Genomic DNA, 21508 nt, shown 5'->3' with positions numbered 1-21508 from the left:
TGAAGCACAACAAAGGTAAAATAATGTCCAGGAATGTCAAGCACATGTTTACAAGGAGCAGTAAACATATTTTTACGTCTAATGTCACCCAAATGTTGTAGAACATCCTCTTTCATGAGCCTGTTCATTTTTACCCACATAGAAAGCATTGCAAAGTCTGCAGTTAGCTAAATAAACCACATTAGTGTTTTTGCAGTCTGCATAAAAAATTAAATTCCTGGTGGGTTATAGGATGTACAAACGTATTACTACTGGACATTGAGCTATAAGCTTTACATGCCCTACAAGGAAATGTGCACTGCTTTTCCCAGAGGCCAATAATGCTGTTAAGATGGCCCTGATCCTTTACCCTCTTTAATTATTACAATCAACACAAGATGATTTTACTACACCCCTTTTACAATATTGTTAAACAAAACCTTCCAAATCTTTATCACTTTTTCCCTTCCATCTTCCAGACTTCTACAGGAATACCATCTGTTCCTAGACAGTTCCTTTTTGATTGTTTAGACCATCAGTTTTATCTCATATCTTCCTATTTAGCTATTAATTGTAGAGCCGCATCTTCCTCCACCCTTGTCATAATTAAGTTTTCCAGAACTATTTCCTTTTGTGCTTTTTCTATCCAATCTATTTTTATCCTTATAGGATCTGTTATTTTTTCTTGACATACTCCCTAAGCTTAGTAACAGTCCTTTCTATTTGCTGTTGTATAAATCATTGTGCTTAAAGTATGTGTACTCTGGTGTTATCAAACAATAGTTGCTTAAAAGCAACTTTTCTAAAGTCATGCTTATTATCTAAACACTTCTTTATTCTCTCTTTAGCACTCTGTATTTTTTCATCTTCTTTTTCTGCAAGATTCTATTTATTCTGTAATACTTTAATTTTTATCAGCCCCTCTAAATAATACCTATTACCTCATTCCCATATATCTTTCTGTTTTATTTTACTCTGCTTTTATTTTATTTATTTACATTTGTTGACCGGGAGTGTCCGACTGGACGTAGGTCCATTTTCAGCGAAGGCCCGGGGAGAAAAGCTCCACAGTTAAACTATACAGACAGTAGTTACATTGGATTTACATAGCAATCTACAATTTGATCAACATAGCAATTACAAATTACAAACGTAGTTACAGATGAAGAACATAGAACATTAAACTCCATTTCATGTTATCCCAGTCCATTTGCTTTCCCGTAGGAAGATATTTCTATCTTCCCTAATAATTCTTAAATCATTTCTACTACCCATTCCTTAATTTAATTTCCTCTCTCATTTTACTTTATTACATTGTATCTTTATTTTATTTTTTATCATGTATAATCTGAAATAATTATTGGATGTGTATCAGTGCTTTCAGTTAAATATACGTGCGCCTGTGAAATATAATTTCTGTCCAGTCTGTAAATATAATTTCTGTCCAGTATATAAATTCTCTCTGACTTTCTACAACTGAATTTGTATCTTTCATAACATATATTTTCATATATTTATTAAGAAATGTATACTGTTTTGTTATAGTTTCCTGTTCTAGGTCTTTCTGATACATTGTCACTATTTCAAAGTTCCAGTCTTCATCCCCACTGAAAGCTGATTATTTTTCCCAAAATTCTCTTTTTCTCCATAATAGTAGTTTTAGGTGGAACAGAAATACTCAAGTGTTGATAGTAATCCTTACTACTACAGATTTATTTATTTATTGATATTGGTTTACCAGGAATGTTTACAGGGTCCAGAGTACCCATTTTCAGTGGAGGTCCAGGGAGAAAAACTCTGAATATATCAAAAAGTCAAGTATATAATGATTTAGTCGTATTACACACATAAACAAGTTTAAATAAGGTATTACTCCAGATACAAAATATGAACAAACATTGCTATGGATACAAAATATAATCACACATTATTAAAGATAACAAAAATCGACAAGCAGGTGAGAGTGAGACAAAAGAAAAGAGACAGACATACTGACACATATTTCAGTAGAACAAGTCAAGTAGACAGAAGTTGAAATCTGTTTAGATTATAAAGAGAAACATGATGAGAGTATGTAAAGAAGACAAAGATAGTGTGGAGGGTAGTAATAAGAGAAAGAGAGAAAGTTATCTAAATAAGAAAGTATAAATGGAAAGCAATAGAGAAGTATATTAAATCAATATGAATAATTATGTGAAAAAACTGTAAGAGACATGTTAAGACGATTACTTAGGGTGGTAGTGCTTAAGACGAGTAAGGCAGCATTACTTTTAACCTGGTTTCATTCAGATCCATACTTAACTCAAGAATTCTTTTTAATGAATATTTAAAGTCCAGTAGGTTAGCATTTGATCTGATATCAATGGAATGGTTATTCCAAGCCCTGAGTGTAACAGTAAAGGCTTTTTCCAAAAGATGTATTAGATTTATGCAGCAAAGGGAGCTGTTTGTCTTATAATCTTAGGAATCTTGAGGTGGTAAACCGTTTAGTCCTAAAATTGCTAACAAAAGCTAAAAATAGTGCATTGATGGGTCCTGACAATATCCCTGCATGCTAAATAACATGAAGTATGATTTAGCCACACCCTTAGCAACACTGTTCAGTCTCAGACTCCATACAGGTTTTGTACCAAGTGAATGAAGAAAAGCATTCACCTGTGTAAGAGAGGATCTTCCACAGACCCATAAATCTGACCAGCCTCATATGCAAAAGCCATAGAAAGAGTTATGCAACTAATCCGTCAGGACATAAGGAATCTCCAGACATTGGACCAGTCTCATTTTGGATTTGTCAAGGGCAGGTCATGCTTGCTGATCTTGCTGGATTTTTTTGTAAAGGTCTCCAAAACAATGGATGAAGGTGAAATGGTGCAAACTGCATACTTCAGCCTGACCAAATCTTTTGACACAATTCCCCACACATGCATAGTACAAAAGCTAAATAAACTGGGAATGAACTCTTATGTCACCAGTGAAGTCCCCCTGGGTTCTGTGCTGTGACCTTTCCTGTTTGGCATCTACTTTTCTAAAGTAAAAGCCAATACCAAAAAGCTCTGACTGACTGAGTTTGCAGATGACTGCAAGCTAGAAACAGTCACCGAATCCCCAAATTACTTTTTCATCCAGCATAAAGATTTGTACCAAATAACTTGTACCAAAACAAGGACTGAAACTAAATGAAAAAAAAATCTTTATTGTATCCTTTGGGAAATCATTTATCCCAGGGAGCTAACACATTGACAATACACCCCTGATGGTTGACCCAGATGTTCGGGATTTGGGAACATATGTGGACAGTGACCTAATTTCTGAACAATATGTGCCCATTGTTGTAAGAAAGTCCCTGTATATTGCAAAGCTTATAAACAAAGGGATTGTGTCTAGATCTAGGGATGTCATTGTCTCCCTTTATTCAGTCCTCATTACACCGGCCATTGAATATAATGCTCCCTTTGGCATGTATCTGTTTATTTACATGCAGCAAATGGAATGCCTACAGAGATGCCTTACTAAAAGGGTACAAGGCCTAAACAACATATCTTTCATGGACTGACTCAGAGCCCCGTCACTAGACTCAGTATCCTACAGACTGCTAAGACGTGACCTGTGTGGCATTCAAGGCATCCTCCGACCAAATACTGATGAGTTTATTGCACATAAGCAAGTCAAATGTCATCAGGAATACTTGGTCTAGTCATATAATCCTCTTCTGCTAAATCAACAGAATGGTTTGGAGGGACAGGTATAGCTTGCAGAGGATACTGCTACAGTATACTGGAACAGACTCCCCTTTAACCTAAAACAAAGTTCAGCCTTGTCCATACTCAAGTGCTACTTGGCTATATGGATGGAAAGCAGAGAATTTAACATGGACAGCTAAATGCTTTATCCCATGCATGGTGCCCTCAAATTGTCTATGGCATGATCCATGTTATTCTCATTGGAATAATATATGACTATTGACTATAGGATGGGTAAGGCCAGTCTGTAAGCAAATTGGATAGGTTAATTCAAGCACAGAAAGGGAAACTGGCTAGGCTTAAAATGGCCCTCAAGAGCAGCTAGCCTTATACTTGCTTATGAACCTATAACCTATAAACAACTCCTCTCTCTCAGCATAAACCTAATAAATCTGCTTGAAAAAGCCTTTACTCTTACTCGTTCACCAAAGTTTAGAATAACCTTTCTATTAATATGAGATCAAATCCAAACTTACTGTCCTTCAAGCCTGCATTAAAAGAATTTGCATCTTGTCTTTTTATTTCCCTCCTTTATTGATACTGGAATCCCCATAGTTATCAGTATTACTCCCCTTTTCCTTTGACAACCAATTTTCTTTGGAAGGTTCATCTTGAAATCCTTTCTTTTCAAATTCAAACAATTTTATGGTAATGCCATTTTGAGACTGTGGATATCCATAATGCATTGCATTTTATTTCTAAGCTTAAGTCAGTTGTGTCTGAAATGCCTGAAGTGAGAACATTGTTTTTGTTGAGCTGCCAAGTTCTTCAGAATAAAAGTAACCTGTTACCTGATACTATTGCATTGTTCTAGTATTGATAGGAGTGATGTGGTAGGGTGACGTTACAGCTAGTTGAAATCTGTTGTACATGTTAGGTTTGCTGCTTCTGTATGAGCTGATCATTAATATTCTTTGGTACATCCTTTCTGTCTCTATGAAGTAATTGCAGTAAGGCGTACTGCTGTGGTTTCAAATAGTTACAATGTTTGTGTGCTTGATGATTCCTGAGTGAGACATCTTCTCTTTTGCTAGTTTTGCTGGTGATAAAAGGGAGGCTGAAATAAATAAGCATGCTGCTCTTTATTAGACCAGGGATGGGGGTTCATATGTAATTTCTGTCATGTTTATAACCGAGTTTGTTTCTTCCTGGGTTTTATATCTGAGAACTGGCATCTTTAATTTTGGCTGTCTCATAAGTTCTGCATAGTAGTGAGTGTCAGGACAGCCAGTCCATCAGGAGAGGATCAATTTCTTTACAGGGTAAGTAACTCAAATGATAAAGGTTTGTACAGGTTTGCTTCTGCAGTAATGGTGAGCCCTTTGTGGAACTTTACTTTCCGTAAAATAATTCATTATTTCTCTGTCTCTCCATTGTGATATTATAAGCAATGTAGCCTGTATAGGAGAATTGATTACTAGGGTGAGCATTTGGAGCCCTAGTATGCCAGAACAATAACCTGTCATTTTCCCTTACCTATTGTGTTTGCCTCCATATTCTTTCCTGTAGCTGGCTTTGTCTACATAGCTTTTTTTTTCTTTTCTGAAATGTTGCAACTATCACATCAATCTTTGTTATGTTTCCATTTATTATTTAGAATGTTTGTCTATACCTTGCATTTAGCTTACTTTCTTCTGTAACTAATACACTATGTGTATTGCACTCTGCATTGTGGAAAATATACTGGAATGACATGTGCAAGGGGATGGTATTATACTCAATTATATAATTATTAATATTTAAATATGTGCACACTGATTGGGCAGAGCAGTCAAGGTGCTTGTTGTAAATCAGGTGTTTACCCATTAGTAGTTCAGGCAGCTGTAGCTATTAAAAAGAACAACTACAACCTCCACTTTTTCCACTTCACATAGTGGGGAAAACAAATGGTTTACTATTGAAATTGTGAAGTGTCTGCAGTCAAATGGCATGTGTTCGAAAGGCACTTTTCCAATGGGCAGAATGTCGATCCAGAAAACATTGACTACACTACAGTGAATGGGTAGAGTAGTTTGATTATCTGAGTTCAACATTCTGAGTGGAGATTGCAGTTCAGTGAGGAAGAGGGAATTTAAACCATTTATCCTCACAGTAGTGCAATCTTGGAGTTAATATATATATAATTTGCAGGGGATGAGGGGTGCAGCCCCCCACATGGGTGTGCAGGGAGGCTTGCCACCTGCAAAATAGTGAAAGGAATATACTGTTGACTGTAGAGTGCAACAGTATGTTAAGTAGCATAGCATGGGTGACTAACATCACCTCCTGCTCTGTCAAATACATCAAACTATGGGTGTCGATGTATGTATTTTCGACTTGACTGCTTTTACGATGGTATATATTCAACATTTCAGGTCAACATTGTGACCAGTCGACCGATGCAGTTTCACAATTTCAATAGTAAACCAAAACAAATAATGGAAGACAAACGTCTGTTTCTTACCAAATAGAAACATCAAAAAAATATATATATATAACTGACTGCCAGCATGTCAGAAGTCTATAAGGTATATCAGGTAAGTAATAGGATGCAGCCATACTCCTGACTCCTAAATTTAAAAAAAAGTCATACAAAAGAATTGGAGGTCAAGAATGGTCTAAAAAGACATTGTTGATTGAAAAAGATGGCTTGCCAAATGCCAGTTAGCAGGAATGAGCTTTTAAGTAAAGTGATTTCTATTGACTGAAGTTTGGCAAGCCATTTTTTGTTTTCTTAAAAAAAGGAATGTCAGAAACTGCATTCTGTGCAGAGTGTCGTGCAGGTGTCAGCATGTATATGCTAGACACATGGCCTTAGGTGTCCCCTTCGTAGGAAAAGCTGTGGAAGAACATTAACGTCTGTTAATTTGTTTATTTCACATTTGTTTACTGGTAAAGTCTAACTGGGCCAGAAAGTGCTCGTTTTCAGCAGAGACCTGGGGAGAAAAGCTTCACAATCAAGTACAGATATTTTAAATTGCAAAGTATCATGTTACAATGCAAAACATAGAGTGAAAAGATGTTGTATGAGAAAAACACAGAACATGTGTTTTGTAATAAAGTGCAATGAAAAACAATAACATGAGTTGGAGAAAATATGTGAGAAAAAAATCATTAGTTATATTATTTCTTACATAGATTAGTATATGATAAATGAGACCTGAGACAATTCTAAGATATTTAAAGAGATATTAGAAATTTCATGAATAGTGACAGTGAGTGGAAATTGAGTGATGTCTTATTAGGAGAGATGGTGTTCATATTATGGTTATAGAAGGAAGAAGGATGGAGAGAAAAGGAAATTAGTGCAGGGTAGGGTATCTTCAGGTGGCTTAGGTGAGTAGAGAAGAAAGGGAAAGAGACAGAGGAAAGGTCTGCAGAGATGAAGGTAAGGTAATGGAAGGTAAAAACAAAAGAAAGGAGTGGAGTAGGAGGTTGGAGAGGGTTGTGAAATGTGATTTAGGTTGAAGGGGGTGAGTACAGTATAGTGGGTAAGCTCAGCCAGCACTGGCATAGGAGCAGGTCCAAGATTTGGGGCGGCCACAGTGGTGCAGTGGTTAGCATTGTCGCCTCACAGCAAGAGGTTTTCCAGTTCAATCCTTGGCTGGGGTGCCTTCTGTGCAGAGTCCTCCCTGTGGTCGCGTGGGTTTCCTCCGGTTGCTCCGGTTTCCTCCCACATCCCAAAGACATGCAGTAGGTGGACTGGACACTCTAAAATTGGCCCTAGGTGTGAATGTGTGCCTTCTGTGGAAGGTTGGGTGCCGGGCTGGCAACTCGACACTGTAAAACCCCACTGCCAATCATGAGTGGACAGGTGATCCGCTGTGGCGACCCCTAACCGAGAAAAGCCGAAAGAAGAAGATTCTTTTAGAAAACATTTAAAGGTGCATAGGTTAGAAAGAGTTCTGTTAGCTAGAGGTAAGGAGTTCCATTTTTTCCCTACTAAGTACAAGTATAGGCTTTGTCTGGGGATTTATTTGGTTTATTTATGGTGAGAATTTGCTTGTCTTCTTATCTAAAGTTCTTTTAGGGACATATATGTTGCTTAAAGGGGCAAGAGCTGGGCAGACGAATGGTTTGTGCATGATTTTATGTACTGTTATAAGGTGAATGTAGGAGAGGTGGAGGGGGAATTCCAGGATGAATTCATAGCAAACATGGCAATTTTGTTGTACCAGTTTTCAAGTTTTTTTTTTTTTTATGGAGGATTGTAAATTGATTAGAATTTGTGTTCCATAGACTAGGGATGGCAGAAGGTAGGATGTTATGTAGTCCTACCTCACCTCCATTATTACGTGTGGGTTCGGAGCCAATCCTCGGCTCTGACTCTGCCGCTTAGAAAGCCTGAAAACTTCTGATTGGCTTGTGGCTAGGAGGTATCCAATGGTGCATGCACACATTTCTCAGATCTTGTTTGCCGCGTGTTCAGTCAGAAGCTTCGTTTGGTTGACCATGGCTAAGTGATTTAGTTCTTTATTATTACTGCTTATTAGGAGTTTTTTGCTTCGGGTGAAGTTTTATTCTGATTGCTGACAGTCTTATTGTGATACCGATTTGTGTCTTTAACCAGATTTGACTTATTGCTGTTTTAAAAATTCTTGGGCCTGTTGGCTGTTTGTGTGTGGTTCCCGTGAGTGTGTGTTTTTAGACTAGACCATTTAACTTAGAGGTGCTAGTTTGTTCCCTTTTTCATTCTTGCACTAGGTTCGTTTACATTGGAGAACCTAGTAAAACCCCTTTTATTTTTGTTGTGGGTGTTAGGGCTAGATCCGCTTAAGTTAGAGGATCTAGTTCCTCCCTTATTGTGTGTGTGTTGGTTTTTCATCTACTGCCATTATGTCCAAGGAACATAAAGAACACATAAACAGTCAGGGTTTAAAAAGTGTACTAAATGTTTGCAAAAAATTTCCATCACCGATGGACATAGCGTCTGTGTGTACTGCTTAGGGGCCATACATCTTCAAGAAACTTGTCACTTTTGTCATTCCTTTAGCCCTAGAGTACTCCAGGAATGGAAGAATAAGCTGATTTTAAAAGGCATGTTAAAATCTTCCTTTGAGGAAGACCTAGCCAGTTCTTCCTCCTCTGCTAGGTCGCACTCTTCTACAAAGGATAAGGGCAAGACCTCTAAAAGGCCTTCTCCAGCCTCAACTTCTGTCTCTGAACCTCCACAGAAGTTACCAAAATCGGAGTTGGCATCTGTCTCTTTGGCTCCATAGTCTTTGGGCACAATTGAGATTCTGGGCACGGACTCTGCAGTATCGGCACCAAGTGTGTCGGTGCCAATCACTAGCAGTCCTCTTCGGAGCCGATCTACAGACATTCCACTGGTCTCCCCTACTCTAAAATCGCCTATATTGCAGAGAACAAGGTCTCCCACACTGTCCTCCGGATCCTCCAGGAATTTATCCGAAGAAGATATCAAGAGAGTGGTGCTCAGACTCCTTAAGTCGTCTGCCTTGCCAAAATTTTTATCGGCTCTGACCCATTCGGTCTCGGAGCCGACTCCTGCTATCAATCCTGCTCTTTTTTCTCCGCTAACCCAGATTGGGCCTCTGGAGCCGATATTTTTGGTACTGACTATAGTGGTGTACTCAGCTCCAGGACCCTGTGTGATTGTCTCGGAGCTGAGGTCCGCTCCGACACTCTCGGTGCCGTCCGAAGTGTCTAGGGTCTGAAGCTCTTCGGTCGGCCCCGAGGGGGACACTTGAAACCGAACCTCTTCGGTGCCGAGTCTTCCTCTTGGTGCATCGGTCCGTGTGAGCTCGGACCCTACATCATTCATGGAGCCGATTCTTTTGGAGCCATCAGCACCTGTGCTCTCTTCGGAGCTGAGGCGTCATTTGGAGCTGGAGGAATCAGTCTTCATGAGGATGTGGAGCATGTTGGATAGTTCATCCATCCCACGTAGGAGTACCGATGCTATACTCCCTCAAGCGCCAACTACGGTCTCAGCATCCTCTCTCCCCCAGGATGGCAGAGACCCACAGCCTCAGGACCCCCATTTGGGTGGCCTCCAGTCTTCTGAGACCTCCCCAGAGAACCCCGCTGAGGAGCCCCCTTGGAAGAGATCATGTAAGAGGAAGCATGTAGAGCTGAGGAGCCCCCTCATAAGAGATCATGTAAGAGGAAGTATGTAGACTCCCCAGATGAGTTTGTCACATCTGACTCTGACCTCGATGAGTTGGAGGGGTCCCCTAAGTCATCCTCTGGAGATGTCTCCTTTGCAGACATTTTGGAGATCCTCAAGCAGAGAGGCGGCTGGCCTACCGCTACCCCGTCCAATGTTGAGTCAGTGTACCTGAAGGCTTTCAGGTCTCAACCCTCAGCTTCATGGGTGTCTCCTCCATTTGATGAATTACTGGATCTTGTGAGTCAGAAAGCATGGAAAACTGCTGATGCCATGGAACTGGTCCCCAGGAGGCTGAATAAATTTCTTTCCGCCCCTAAAGACAAAGAATTTTTATCCAAGGGCTTACCTGTTGATGCCATGGTGGTGGCGGCGGCCACTAAGAAGGAGCTAGCAGAGACTTCTTCTATCCATCCACCCAATAAGAAATCCCGAACGATGGATAGGTACGGGAAGCGTATCTTCTCTTCAGTGGCTTTTACACTCCGATCGCTGAATTATCTATCACATTTTACGAGACTTCAGAGAGATCTCCTAAAGGAGTTAGGAGATGATCTTCAGGGTACCTCTACTAAAGCAGTCCCATCTACAGTGTCTGCTCAGTTGGCTACTCTCACATCTATTGTTAACTCCTCCATGTGGCTGATCTCGTACGCAGCTGATGGTGCGAGTAGGATGGCGGGTTCAGGAGTCTCCTTAGGGAGCCATTCCTGGATGCGTCTGTGCAACTTTGCTGAGCCTTTCAAGTCTACATTCACCAATGCTCCCGTGGACGGATCCTGTCTTTTTGGACCCAAGGTGAAAGATACCCTCACCAGGTGTGAACAGGAAGGAAAGGCTTACTCTGCCATGGGAGTCTGTTTCACCATTCCTTCTAGACCTTACCCTAAAGGTTAGAAGAGCGGTAAAATGTGGTTCAAGAAAGCACAGAGACCTTTCCAGGATACACAGGGTGATTCCTCCTTCAGAGGCAGGGGAGGAGGAAATAATGGTAGATTTTGCCCTAGAGGCAGGGGAGGCCCACAAAATTAGGGAGGTTGTGATTCCTTTTGTAACCGTCCTTCTCAGCATTCCTGATGTGGAACCTGACTGTGCATCTTTGGAGCCGGTTCAGGGTCGCCTGTCCTTGTACCCAGAAGCCTGGCAAAATCTCACTCAAGACAAGTGGGTACAAGACATTATCACCAGAGGTTACTTTATACCCTTTTCCCTTCCACCACGCCCTCCCAAAAGGATCCCAGATGTACCACCCAATCACAGGGATCAAGCGGCTATAGAGATAAAAAAGCTGCTATTAAAAAGAGTCATCCAAAAGGTCCCAGCAGACCAGACAGGATTCGGAACATACTCCAGGTTCTTTTTAGTTCCAAAAAGAACAGGAGACTGGAGACCCATCCTAGACCTCAGCAGGTTAAACGAGTATGTAAAGAAGTCCAAGTTCTGAATGGTCACTCTACAATCCATACTCCCTCTGTTAGGGAAAGACAGTTAGATGTGCTCAATAGATCTCCAGGATGCCTACTACCACATAATGATGGACAAAGCATCAAGGAGCTACTTACGCTTTTGGCTGGGAGCCAGTCATTACCAGTTTCGGGTGCTGCCCTTTGGTCTCACCTCAGCCCCCCGGGTGTTCACCAAGTGCACAGCAGTAGTCACAGTTCATTTGAGGCGTCAGGGAATCCAAGTCTTTCCATACCCGGACGACTGGCTCCTGACTGCCACCACCAGACATCGTCTAGTTCAGTTGAGAGATTCCACAATCAAGCTCTGTTCCCAGTTGGGAATCTCTATAAACTAGGACAAATCCTGTATTTTACCCACTCAATCTATAACATTTATAGGAACAAACATAGACACGGTTGCTATGACAGCCAGACTACCTACAGACAGAATACAGAATCTTGCGCAGCAAATTTACAGGATACTTCCCCTTCGAAGAGTCAAAGTGAAGGTGGTGTTGCAGCTTCTCAGAACTATGGCGTTGACTGTAACCTTGGTACCTTTAGCAAGACTACATATGAGCATACTCCAATGGCTCCTGTCATCCCAGTGGTCCTTTCAGCAGTTGCCTCTACAGCACCAGGTTCTGATCACAGATTCTTGCAAAAAGGATCTACACTGGTGAATTTAACCAGGTCATCTTACCACAGGGACTCCCTTTGTACTGCAGCAACCCATTGCCACTGTGACCACTGTTGCCTCCCAGATAGGGTGGGGGGGGGGGCATTATCTTGGCAGGACTGTCCAAGGCACATGGCAAGATCAGGAGGCCCATCTGCATATCAGTGTCCTAGAGATAAAAGCGGTGCTTCTAGCGTTGCAAGCACTTCACGCCTTTCTCCCTCTAGGGACGATAGCTCTCCAGACCGACAACATGTCGGTGGTTTGGTATCTAAACAAACAAGGGGGGACCAGATCATACCCCTTATGTAGAGAGGCCCTGCGAGTTTGGAATTGGGCAATTTCTTCCCAACACTTTCTCATTGCAACGCACATCCCAAGGACTCCCATGATAGCAGACAAGCTAAGCAGGGCAATATTGTTACCTCACGAATGGTCCTTGAATCAGAAAGTAGCCCGTCTGATCTTCCACAAATGGGGACAACCCTGCTGCGATCTCTTTGCCAGCCCCATCAACACCAAATGCAGCACCTTTTTCTTCCTCATTCCCTCTCCGGGAGAGTCTCCAAGAGATGCACTTGTCCACAATTGGCCTCCGGGACTCCTTTATGCCTTTCCTCCTTTTCTACTCATTCCCAAGGTCATACAGAAAGCAATGTTGTTGGGAAGCAAGATGATCCTCATCACCCCTTACTGGCCTAGTCAGATTTGGTTCCCTTTTCTCGAGCCTCACCTGTTAGACTATCCATGGACTCTGGACCCAGTGCCAGACCTCCTGACACATGTCAGGTTCTCTTCACCCCAGTCTCCACACTCTCAAACTGACAGCATTGCTGCTCCAGTTCTGTCACTAGTCAAGCTTCATGATCTGTCTCCAGCTGTAACCCATATTATTACCTCTTCTCACAAGCCTTCGACTAGAAAATTGTATCACAGTAAATGGAGGAGATGTTCTATATGGGCACACAACAAAGAAGTTGATCCATTTACAGCTCCCATTACTATTGTTTTAGAGTTCCTTTCAGAACTCTTTCACCAGGGTTCAGCAGCTGCTACATTCCGAGTTCAGCTAGCAGCAATATCTAATTTTCATGCGAGGATTAATGATTCCAGTCTTATGTCTCACAAGCTGTGCAAATCTTTTCTTAGGGGTTCCATGATGTTAAGACCTCCTGTGCAAGACACCATTCCTCCTTGGGATCTGAATCTAGTCCTATCTAGACTTACTTTGCCACTCTTTGAACCAGCCCATAGTTGTCAGTTGAAATTCCTGTCTTGGAAGACTCTCTTTCTGGTGGCAATAACCTCAGCCAGACAAGTTTCTGAACTACAAGCCCGATCAGTTAAACCTCCATGTTTAGTTTTTCACAAAGACAGAGTTTCTCTCTGGATCAATCCTTCCTTTATTCCTAAAGTCTGTTCTCAGTTTCACTTAAACCAAACAATTGAATTGCCAATGTTCTTCCCTAATCACACCAATAAAGCAGAGTATACATTCCACCAATTGAATGTGCATAGGCAACTGCGTTTCTATTTCCACAGGACCAAAGGATTTAGAAAATCAGAACAGTTCATTTCTTTTGCTTTGGCGAGAATGGGCTTGCCAGTTTCCAAGGTCACATTATTGAACTGGATCTTTCATTGTATTTCTTTTATTTACACTTCTCAGGGAAACGAGTTACCCTTTAAAGTCAAAGCATATTCTACCAGGTCCTTTTCTACTTCTGCTGCTTTCCAAGCCAGGACACCTATTGATAATATATGTGCAGCAGCAACATGGGCTACTCCTCATACCGGTCACCCCTGGGCTTTCGGATATTGGCAAAAGCTCTTGCTACCCCCATAGTGCGTTTTTTAGGCAAGGCTCAAAAGACAAACCCACCTCCATAGGTATCACAAGGGATAAGAAACTAAGAGTAATGCTACTCAATGCCAGAAGTCTAAACCTCAAGATGCATGCACTCAAAACTCTCCTTAGCATGGAGAACATCGATATCTGTGCAGTAACAGAAACCTGGTTCAAGGCTCCCGAGAGCACCCCAGCACTACCAGGTTATACCTCATACCATGCTTTTTGGCCCCAAAACTTGGACCGAACCAGAAAAGGAGGGGGAGTATCAATATTCGTCAAAGTTACCCCACATCTCCAGGTTGGTGGCACAGCACAAAGCATCAGAGACTATCCATGTGCAACTAACAGTGGGTAAAACTGCCTTCCAGTTTATAGCCTGCTACAGACCACCCTCCCAAACCCAGGAACCCCACTCGGCCATCCTGAGAACACTGGAAAATGTAAAGGTCTCTCCAAAAACCATTATATTGGGCGACTTCAACTACCCAAACATAGACTGGGAGCATTACTCTAGCTCCAACACCCTAGCTCATAGGTTCCTAGAATTTATAAACTCAAATGCTATGGAACAACTTGTTACCACTCCCACAAGAGGGGAAAGCATACTGGACCTGATCATCACCGACATGGGGATTCTATGCTCCAGACCAGAAGTGTATCCCTCACTGGTAAGATCAGACCATAAACTAATCTCACTGGATATTCACATCCCGACCCCACCCCCTGCCCAGAAAACCACAGTGAAAAACTTCTCTAAAGCAAATTTCACACTCCTCAAAACCGAGGTGGAATCCTTCAAAGCCCCCGGGCCTGTGGAAAATATGGCCCAGACCGCAGAATCCTTTATAAATGCATTCTATGAACACCTTCAGGAATGCATGGATCATGCAATCCCAAATAAAACCAAGACCCAATCCTCCAAAGGCAGACGTCCTGTCTGGTGGACCCCAGCCATAAACAAACTATACAATAGAAGGCAGAAGCTACTACATGATAGAGCAAAATCCCAAAAAGGGAAGGCATCTCTGATCAGTGTTAGCAAAAAACTACGGGCACTCATAAAATCGTCTAAGGTCAGCTTCGAGAGAAAAATTGCACAGGACACTAAGGATAATCACAAGGCTTTCTTTAGTTATGTTAGGAACCTGGGTGGGAATTCCCAGATATGCTCAGAATTAGTCCAATAATGACAAAAAATACACCAAACCCACAGACATTGCCAACATCCTAGCTGACAGGTTCAGCGCAAACTTCTCCCCCCCTCCCCACCAAAAGGGCAAATATCTATCCCAGCAGAGTGCTGCCCCCGACATTTCAGATGCTCAGGTAAGAGCCGCCTTCTCCAAAGCAAAAAACACAACATCAATGGGACCAGACGGTGTCCTGGGCTGCGTCCTACATGAACGCCAAGAAGAGCTAAACCCAAACATAAAACTACTGTTCAATCTCAGCCTTACCACAGAATATGTACCCAAAGAGTGGCGTACAGCAACAGTGATCCCTCTCCACAAAGGTGGTGCCTCAACGGATCCTGGAAACTATCGCCCCATAAGCCTGACTAGCTTGGTCTGCAAAGCTATGGAAAGGATCATCATGGACCTCATAAAAAAAGATATTGGGGACCTACAGACACTGGATCCTACCCAGTTCGGCTTTGTTAAGGGCAGATCCTGCCTCTTAAACCTGGTCGATTTCTTTGAAACAGTCACCAAGGCCATTGACAAGGGGAAGGTGTTCCACACAGCCTACCTGGACCTCACAAAAGCCTTCGATACAATACCCCACTCGGGCATTATAGATAAGCTCACCAGCTTAAATATAAACCCCTATGTCACTAGATGGGTTGCAAACTGGCTCAAGGACAGAGCCCACATGGTTAGAATTGCTGGAGCCATGTCAGACTCTGAACCTGTTACAAGTGTCATCCCACAGGCTCAGTCCTGAGACCTCTCCTGTTCGGTATATATTTCTCGGAGGTACAGGCCAACATGGAAGGACTGTGGCTGACCAAGTTCGCAGATGACTGCAAACTGGGCACTATAATTGACTCTCCAGCCGCCACAAGCATCCTCAAAAAGGGCCTCATAGAAACAGACAACTGGTGCCAGTTTTTCCTTTTCTACAGTGGTTTATACCAAAAGGGCACCTTTATTACAGTTTATTCTTCCGGACCTTTGTCCTTTTCCCTGTCTTATTCTGAGAGACTAATAGCAAACAAGATCTGCGCATGCACCATGAGATACCTCCTAGCCACGAGACAATCAGAAGTTTTCAGGCTTTCTAAGCGGCTGAGTCGGAGCCAAGGATCAGCTCCGAACCCACATGTAATAATGTTCGGTGAGATGGACTACATACATGGAACGTTATGGTGAGTACATAACTTCTTTTTTTTTGGCTAGAGTAATATTTGTGGGTGTGCTCAGAAAATGTTTGTTTCTGTATAGCAGGCCTACTTTTTGATGGATCAGTAGAACAGGAAAAACATCAATAATAAATAATATATAAACCCCTATGTCACTAGATGGGTTGCAAACTGGCTCAAGGACAGCTAAACGCCAAAAAGTGTATAGTCATCCCCTTTGGCAAAAACAAAGTGCCCACAAATTACCACATAGGTGGTAATCCATTAAGTACAGAAGAAGTAATTAGGGACCTGGAGACCCAGGTTGATAGCAATCTCTCATTTGACAACCACGTGGCCAAAGTGGTTAGAAAAACATTTTATATAGCCCACCTAATCATGAAGGGATTCACATCTAGATCAAGGGAGGTCATCATGCCTCTTTACTCATCCCTCATCAGGCCCATAATTGAGTACAATGCCCCTTTTGGGATGTACCTTACAAGACACCTGCAGCAACTGGAAAGACCCCAAAAGTACCTCACCAAGAGGATCAAAGTTCTCAAACAGATGCCATATGCTGCCCGGTTAAAGAAACTCCAGCTCTACTCAGTGGCATACTGCCTGCTCAGAGGCGATCTGTGCCTGACGTATAAAGCCATGTCCAACCCGGAATTAATGGACATGCTACACCTCAGAAAATCCAAATCCCATTGAGCTACGCGCTCAAGAGACTTGAACCTCAGCACTGAAATAAATAGGACATGCTAGAGGACCAGATTCATAACCCACAGGCTCCCTTCACTCTGGAATAAAATCCCAGTCCAGGTTAGGCAGAGTCCCTCATTGACTCTCTTCAAGAGGAATCTTGATGAGTGGATGGGGGATCGTAGGTTTACCCCGGGTATCACTTCTGTGTCACTGTTAGACAGAGGCACAGTATACTAACCTCGAAAAAGGGCATAGCAAAATTAATTTAAAATGGGTGCCGAAAGCCAAACACACTCTGGCTAGGCTTATAAATGCCCTAGGGCAGATAGCCTAGTATGAACCTATACCTTCATTTCCCATTATAAATTGGATTTATCTTCCAGGGGTAGAGCCTCATTTGGTTCCACGGTACTCAGGAGTATCTTCCAGTGAGCCACCCATTCAAGATGCTAGGGACGCTGTCCCACATGTAATAATGGAGGCGAGATAGGACTACATAACATAAAGAAGTTATGTACTCACCATAACATTCCATGCATGTAGTCCATCTCGCCGAACATTATTACGAACCCACCCACCCACCAGCCCCCTTCCTGGAGGATCTGGAAACAGTTTTTCCTTTTCTACAGTGGTTTATACCAAAAGGGCGCCTTTATTACAGTTTATTCTTCCGGACCTTTGTCCTTTTCCCTGTCTTATTCTGATAGACTAATAGCAAACTAGATCTGGGGAATGTGCGCATGCACTATGAGATACCTCCTAGCCACGAGACAATCAGAAGTTTTCAGGCTTTCTAAGCGGCCGAGTCGGACCCAAGGATCAGCTCCGAACCCACATGTAATAATGTTCGGTGAGATGGACTACATACATGGAACGTTATGGTGAGTACATAACTTCTTTTTTTGGCTAGAGTAATATTTGTGGGTGTGCTCAGAAAATGTTTGTTTCTGTATAGCAGGCCTACTTTTTGATGGTTTTTCTTGATATTGCTTTGGATGTGGAGGTCAAATTTAAGATTGTCATCTGTTCTGACTTGTAATAGTTTGATATGGTTGACTAATTAATTTCAATGCCATTTCCTGAAAGACTTTGAATGATGCTTTGTTAGGGGTATAAGTTTTTGTGGTAAAGAGGAGTATTTTTTTTGTGGGGGGGGGTATAGTAAGCATTGTGCTCTGGTAAGCCAGGTTTCAATGGAGATGACAGCTTGTTGAGTGATTTCTTGGAGTTGAGTAAAGGTGTTTGAAAAGCAGATGATGGTACAGTCATCTGAATATTTAATCATGGTGCAAATATAATGAGTACAATTAATTCAAAGCGGTTATTTAGAAAACTTAAGAAAATTTTGTAAGTAATGTTATGATCAGTCCATGCCAACCATAGGTTAATGCATCATTACGTATACCCAGTCTTGTGTTATTGCTTGATTTATTATTTATTATTGATGTTTTTCCTGTTCTACTGATGTAGCCTTACTTTTACATTCTTAAAAGTTATTTGCTGAATAATTAAGTTTTGTAAGGTATGCAGTCACTTTAGTAACCTGATCTGAAAAAATGAAATTGAAGTTTAATACTGTCATTAATGGAGAAAATAAATAAGTTGGTTATTGCTGTTTACTGTTATTTACTTCTTTTAGTAGCAGTGAGTCTAAACACAAAAACCCATATAAATGGCTTCCAAAGAATGATGACTGCAGGAAAGAGGATAAGCAGCCCAAAATGAAATGGCCTACATCTCCTTCCCTTGATGAAAATATCAGACAAATGACAAAGGAATTTTGTGAATGGGTGGCATCTCTGGTAAGTAAATTAAACCAGCAGCTTTTCTTATAAAACAGAACTTTTCCAACAGATTCAAAAGATTTCACTTGAGGCTTTTATTTATTTATTATTTATTTATCTTTGTTTACCGTGAAAGTCTAACTGGGTAATATCCATTTTCAGCAGAAGCCCAGGAAGAAAAGCTCCATGCCTTGTACTGTGTTCCAGTTAAGCACAGAGTAGTTACATTTCTATTTACATTTATAGACAAACACTAGTTACATTTTTAAAGTGCAGTCTAAAATATACATAAATAATATTAATTACCTTTTAGTCTTGAGTCAAGAATAACTCTCCAAGATGTGCAAAACATTTTATTTTATTTAAATCCACAAACGTCAGCACTGGGAGACTACCTTCACAAAGTTTTCAAATCAATCTCACCAAGCAGCAAAGTCACATAGGTTTTATAATTTTTGTCATCAGTAACTTGCATGCAGAATTTTTACGTTTGCAAATTGGGTCTTTGCAGTTGCAGACCCTCATGCTTCTCACTTATTGCTACATGTGAACACTTTAACAATCATGTTTTTAGTAACAATAATGTTTTAGAAAATTCCAAGACACTTGGCTTGGCAACCAGTCTTGTTTTCGAACTTGTAAATTTCAGTACCAGTAACATTTATTTCCCCAACATTACTTGTAACTACCCATCCCAGCCTGAAAAGGTCCGAGCTCACATAAAACAAAATCTCTTTCACACTGTGTACTTTCCTCCCTTCCTGGGCATTCCAGACTCTGTAGACCATAGTACATCCCTTAACTCCTTCAGCACTTTCTTTACCTTCAGTCATCTGTTAATACACTTTACAGCTTAATATTAGAATGCATTTATGAAACACTTAGAACTACAATAAGTATCTGTGGTTTACATAATTATGCATTTTATATTACATATCATTTTTAACATGTGTATTTAACATTTTATTTGTTCAGAAACTGTAAGTTAATATGCATTATGTGTAGAATAATCATGAGAGATGCATTTTTCTCTAACAGACTCCCCCCTTTGACACTATTAGTGTTATAAAATGCACAGTTGTATTTTGATTGTTCTTAATTTTATAAAATACACTTCAGCATCATAATATTCATCATTTGCAGTGATTGAATTTGTATCCATCTTAAGTTCATCATTAGGTACAAGTGGCATTTCATGTGCAGGTGCAATCAAACACTCTGTGATTACAGCCTTTAGAACAGAAAAATATTAAAACAATTAACGAATTATGATACCTTGTAATATCATAGTTTCCTAGTTACCAAGTACACTGCCCAACCATCAAAATGTGTCCATTGTTTGGAAGTACTGTCCAAATCTTTGGACCTCTGCTCCATGAAATTGGCCAACTTTTTTCATCGTGATAGTAATATAAAAACAAAAATGATGTTTATGTGGGCACATGACCCCCCCCCCTTTTGTAGCAAGCATTATATCGAGTGCCAACTGGTTCTGTAACAGTACAGTTCATGTTGAAGTCATTCTTTGATTTGTCATTGTGATGTGATGTGATCTATGGTTAGAATTTGAGCAAGCATGGTGATTTCAAGCATTGTCCTTTGTACTCCATACCCAGGAGTAAAAACTGAAAATACTTGCTCCACCCAGTGGATTGCCTGCTAACGTTTTAGTCTGCCTGCTAGAGGGTTCTCTAAATGTTGAATAGCAGGAATAATATTACCCACAAAACAACACCCTGACCAGTTTGTGGTTAACCAGGGGTAGGCATGATCACCACAGATATAACAATTCTCTATCATACCCATGCCATGCCCCCAGTCATAGCGTCTTAACTGTAAAGGGTTCAACACACTTCCATGTTTAGTATCATTGCATTTGCTGATTCCCACTGGTGCAGTTCCATTTCTGGCATAACAAGTCTCTCCACGATATGTGGTGGCAAGTTGAAGAGACACAATCTTCGAAAAATTAGTCACATTGAGCCAGATCAGATTAGCATCACTAAGTTCTTTTTCAAATGTTACCTGTGATGTAGGAATTGGAATCATGGGAATTCCTGACTTAGAATGTTGATATATATGTGAACACACCCAACAGTTTGTCACATTTAAATCCACAGCATACTATCGAAGAACCAACAGGAAACTATTTTCTCTCAACAATGGTTATTAAAGGAAACACCAACAAAAACAGTGCAGAAGTGCCTGTTGTCATGGGATTCATCATGACGTGCTGTTTTAGTTTAATTTTTTCCTTATATGCTTCACTGGGCAGATGATTTTTCCTTTACACTTCAATCTTCTTTTGCCAGCAACAATGATTCATCTGGGGTCCCTACACGACAGGCCTTCTTACAGTGGGACGAGTGAATTCAGGTTGATAGTCTTGCATAGCGGACCACAGTCAGGATGGTGAGGATTAAAATCTAAAGGCCTTTCTACCTTGGACTCAAACAGTTCTTTCTCTAGAAGTTTTTGACATAAACCAAATCCCTTGGCTGCAGTTGGTGACAGGGCTGGTCAGGTGGTAGAGGAAGAGCTTCTCATACAGTTCTATGATACTGCTGTAAGAAATTAATAAGTTTTTTTTTTCATTATCTGTTAGAGTTAGTTCTTCATTTGGCACAGGTGAAGCAACAGGAAGGGCCATGGGTCTTCCCATTAATATCTCACAGGGTCTCAGTTTCCTTGTAGAATTCAAAGTGTCTCTGACCATTTATGGATTGTTTAGTACAAATATTTGAAAAAAAATTAAGGGCCCTATTAACCCTCTCTACTAATCCAGATGATTGCAGATGGCTGGGACAGTGAAGACTCATCTTAAAAAAAATTATCCTAGCTCCCTGGCCAGGGAATTAAAATGAGTTT

At 41.1% G+C, this 21508-nt stretch overlaps 1 protein-coding gene across 1 annotated transcript in view; it reads left to right on the top strand.

Moving 5' to 3' along the window:
* LOC122805309 (protein FAM47E-like) overlaps nucleotides 1-21508 on the top strand; it is a 1023003-nt gene that overhangs the window by 179852 nt on the left and 821643 nt on the right. Inside the window, exon 2 of the mRNA XM_044075397.1 lies at nucleotides 18496-18658. Within this exon, the coding sequence (XP_043931332.1) occupies nucleotides 18496-18658 (163 nt within the window). The remainder of the gene's footprint in view (nucleotides 1-18495; nucleotides 18659-21508) is intronic.

The sequence above is a fragment of the Protopterus annectens genome, chromosome 6.part1, assembly GCF_019279795.1.
Source record: "Protopterus annectens isolate FY-2018-M chromosome 6.part1, PAN1.0, whole genome shotgun sequence".
Lineage (NCBI taxonomy): Eukaryota > Metazoa > Chordata > Ceratodontiformes > Protopteridae > Protopterus > Protopterus annectens.
The sequence above is the reverse complement of the archived record's forward strand: the minus strand, read 5'-3'. Positions and strand labels throughout refer to the sequence as shown.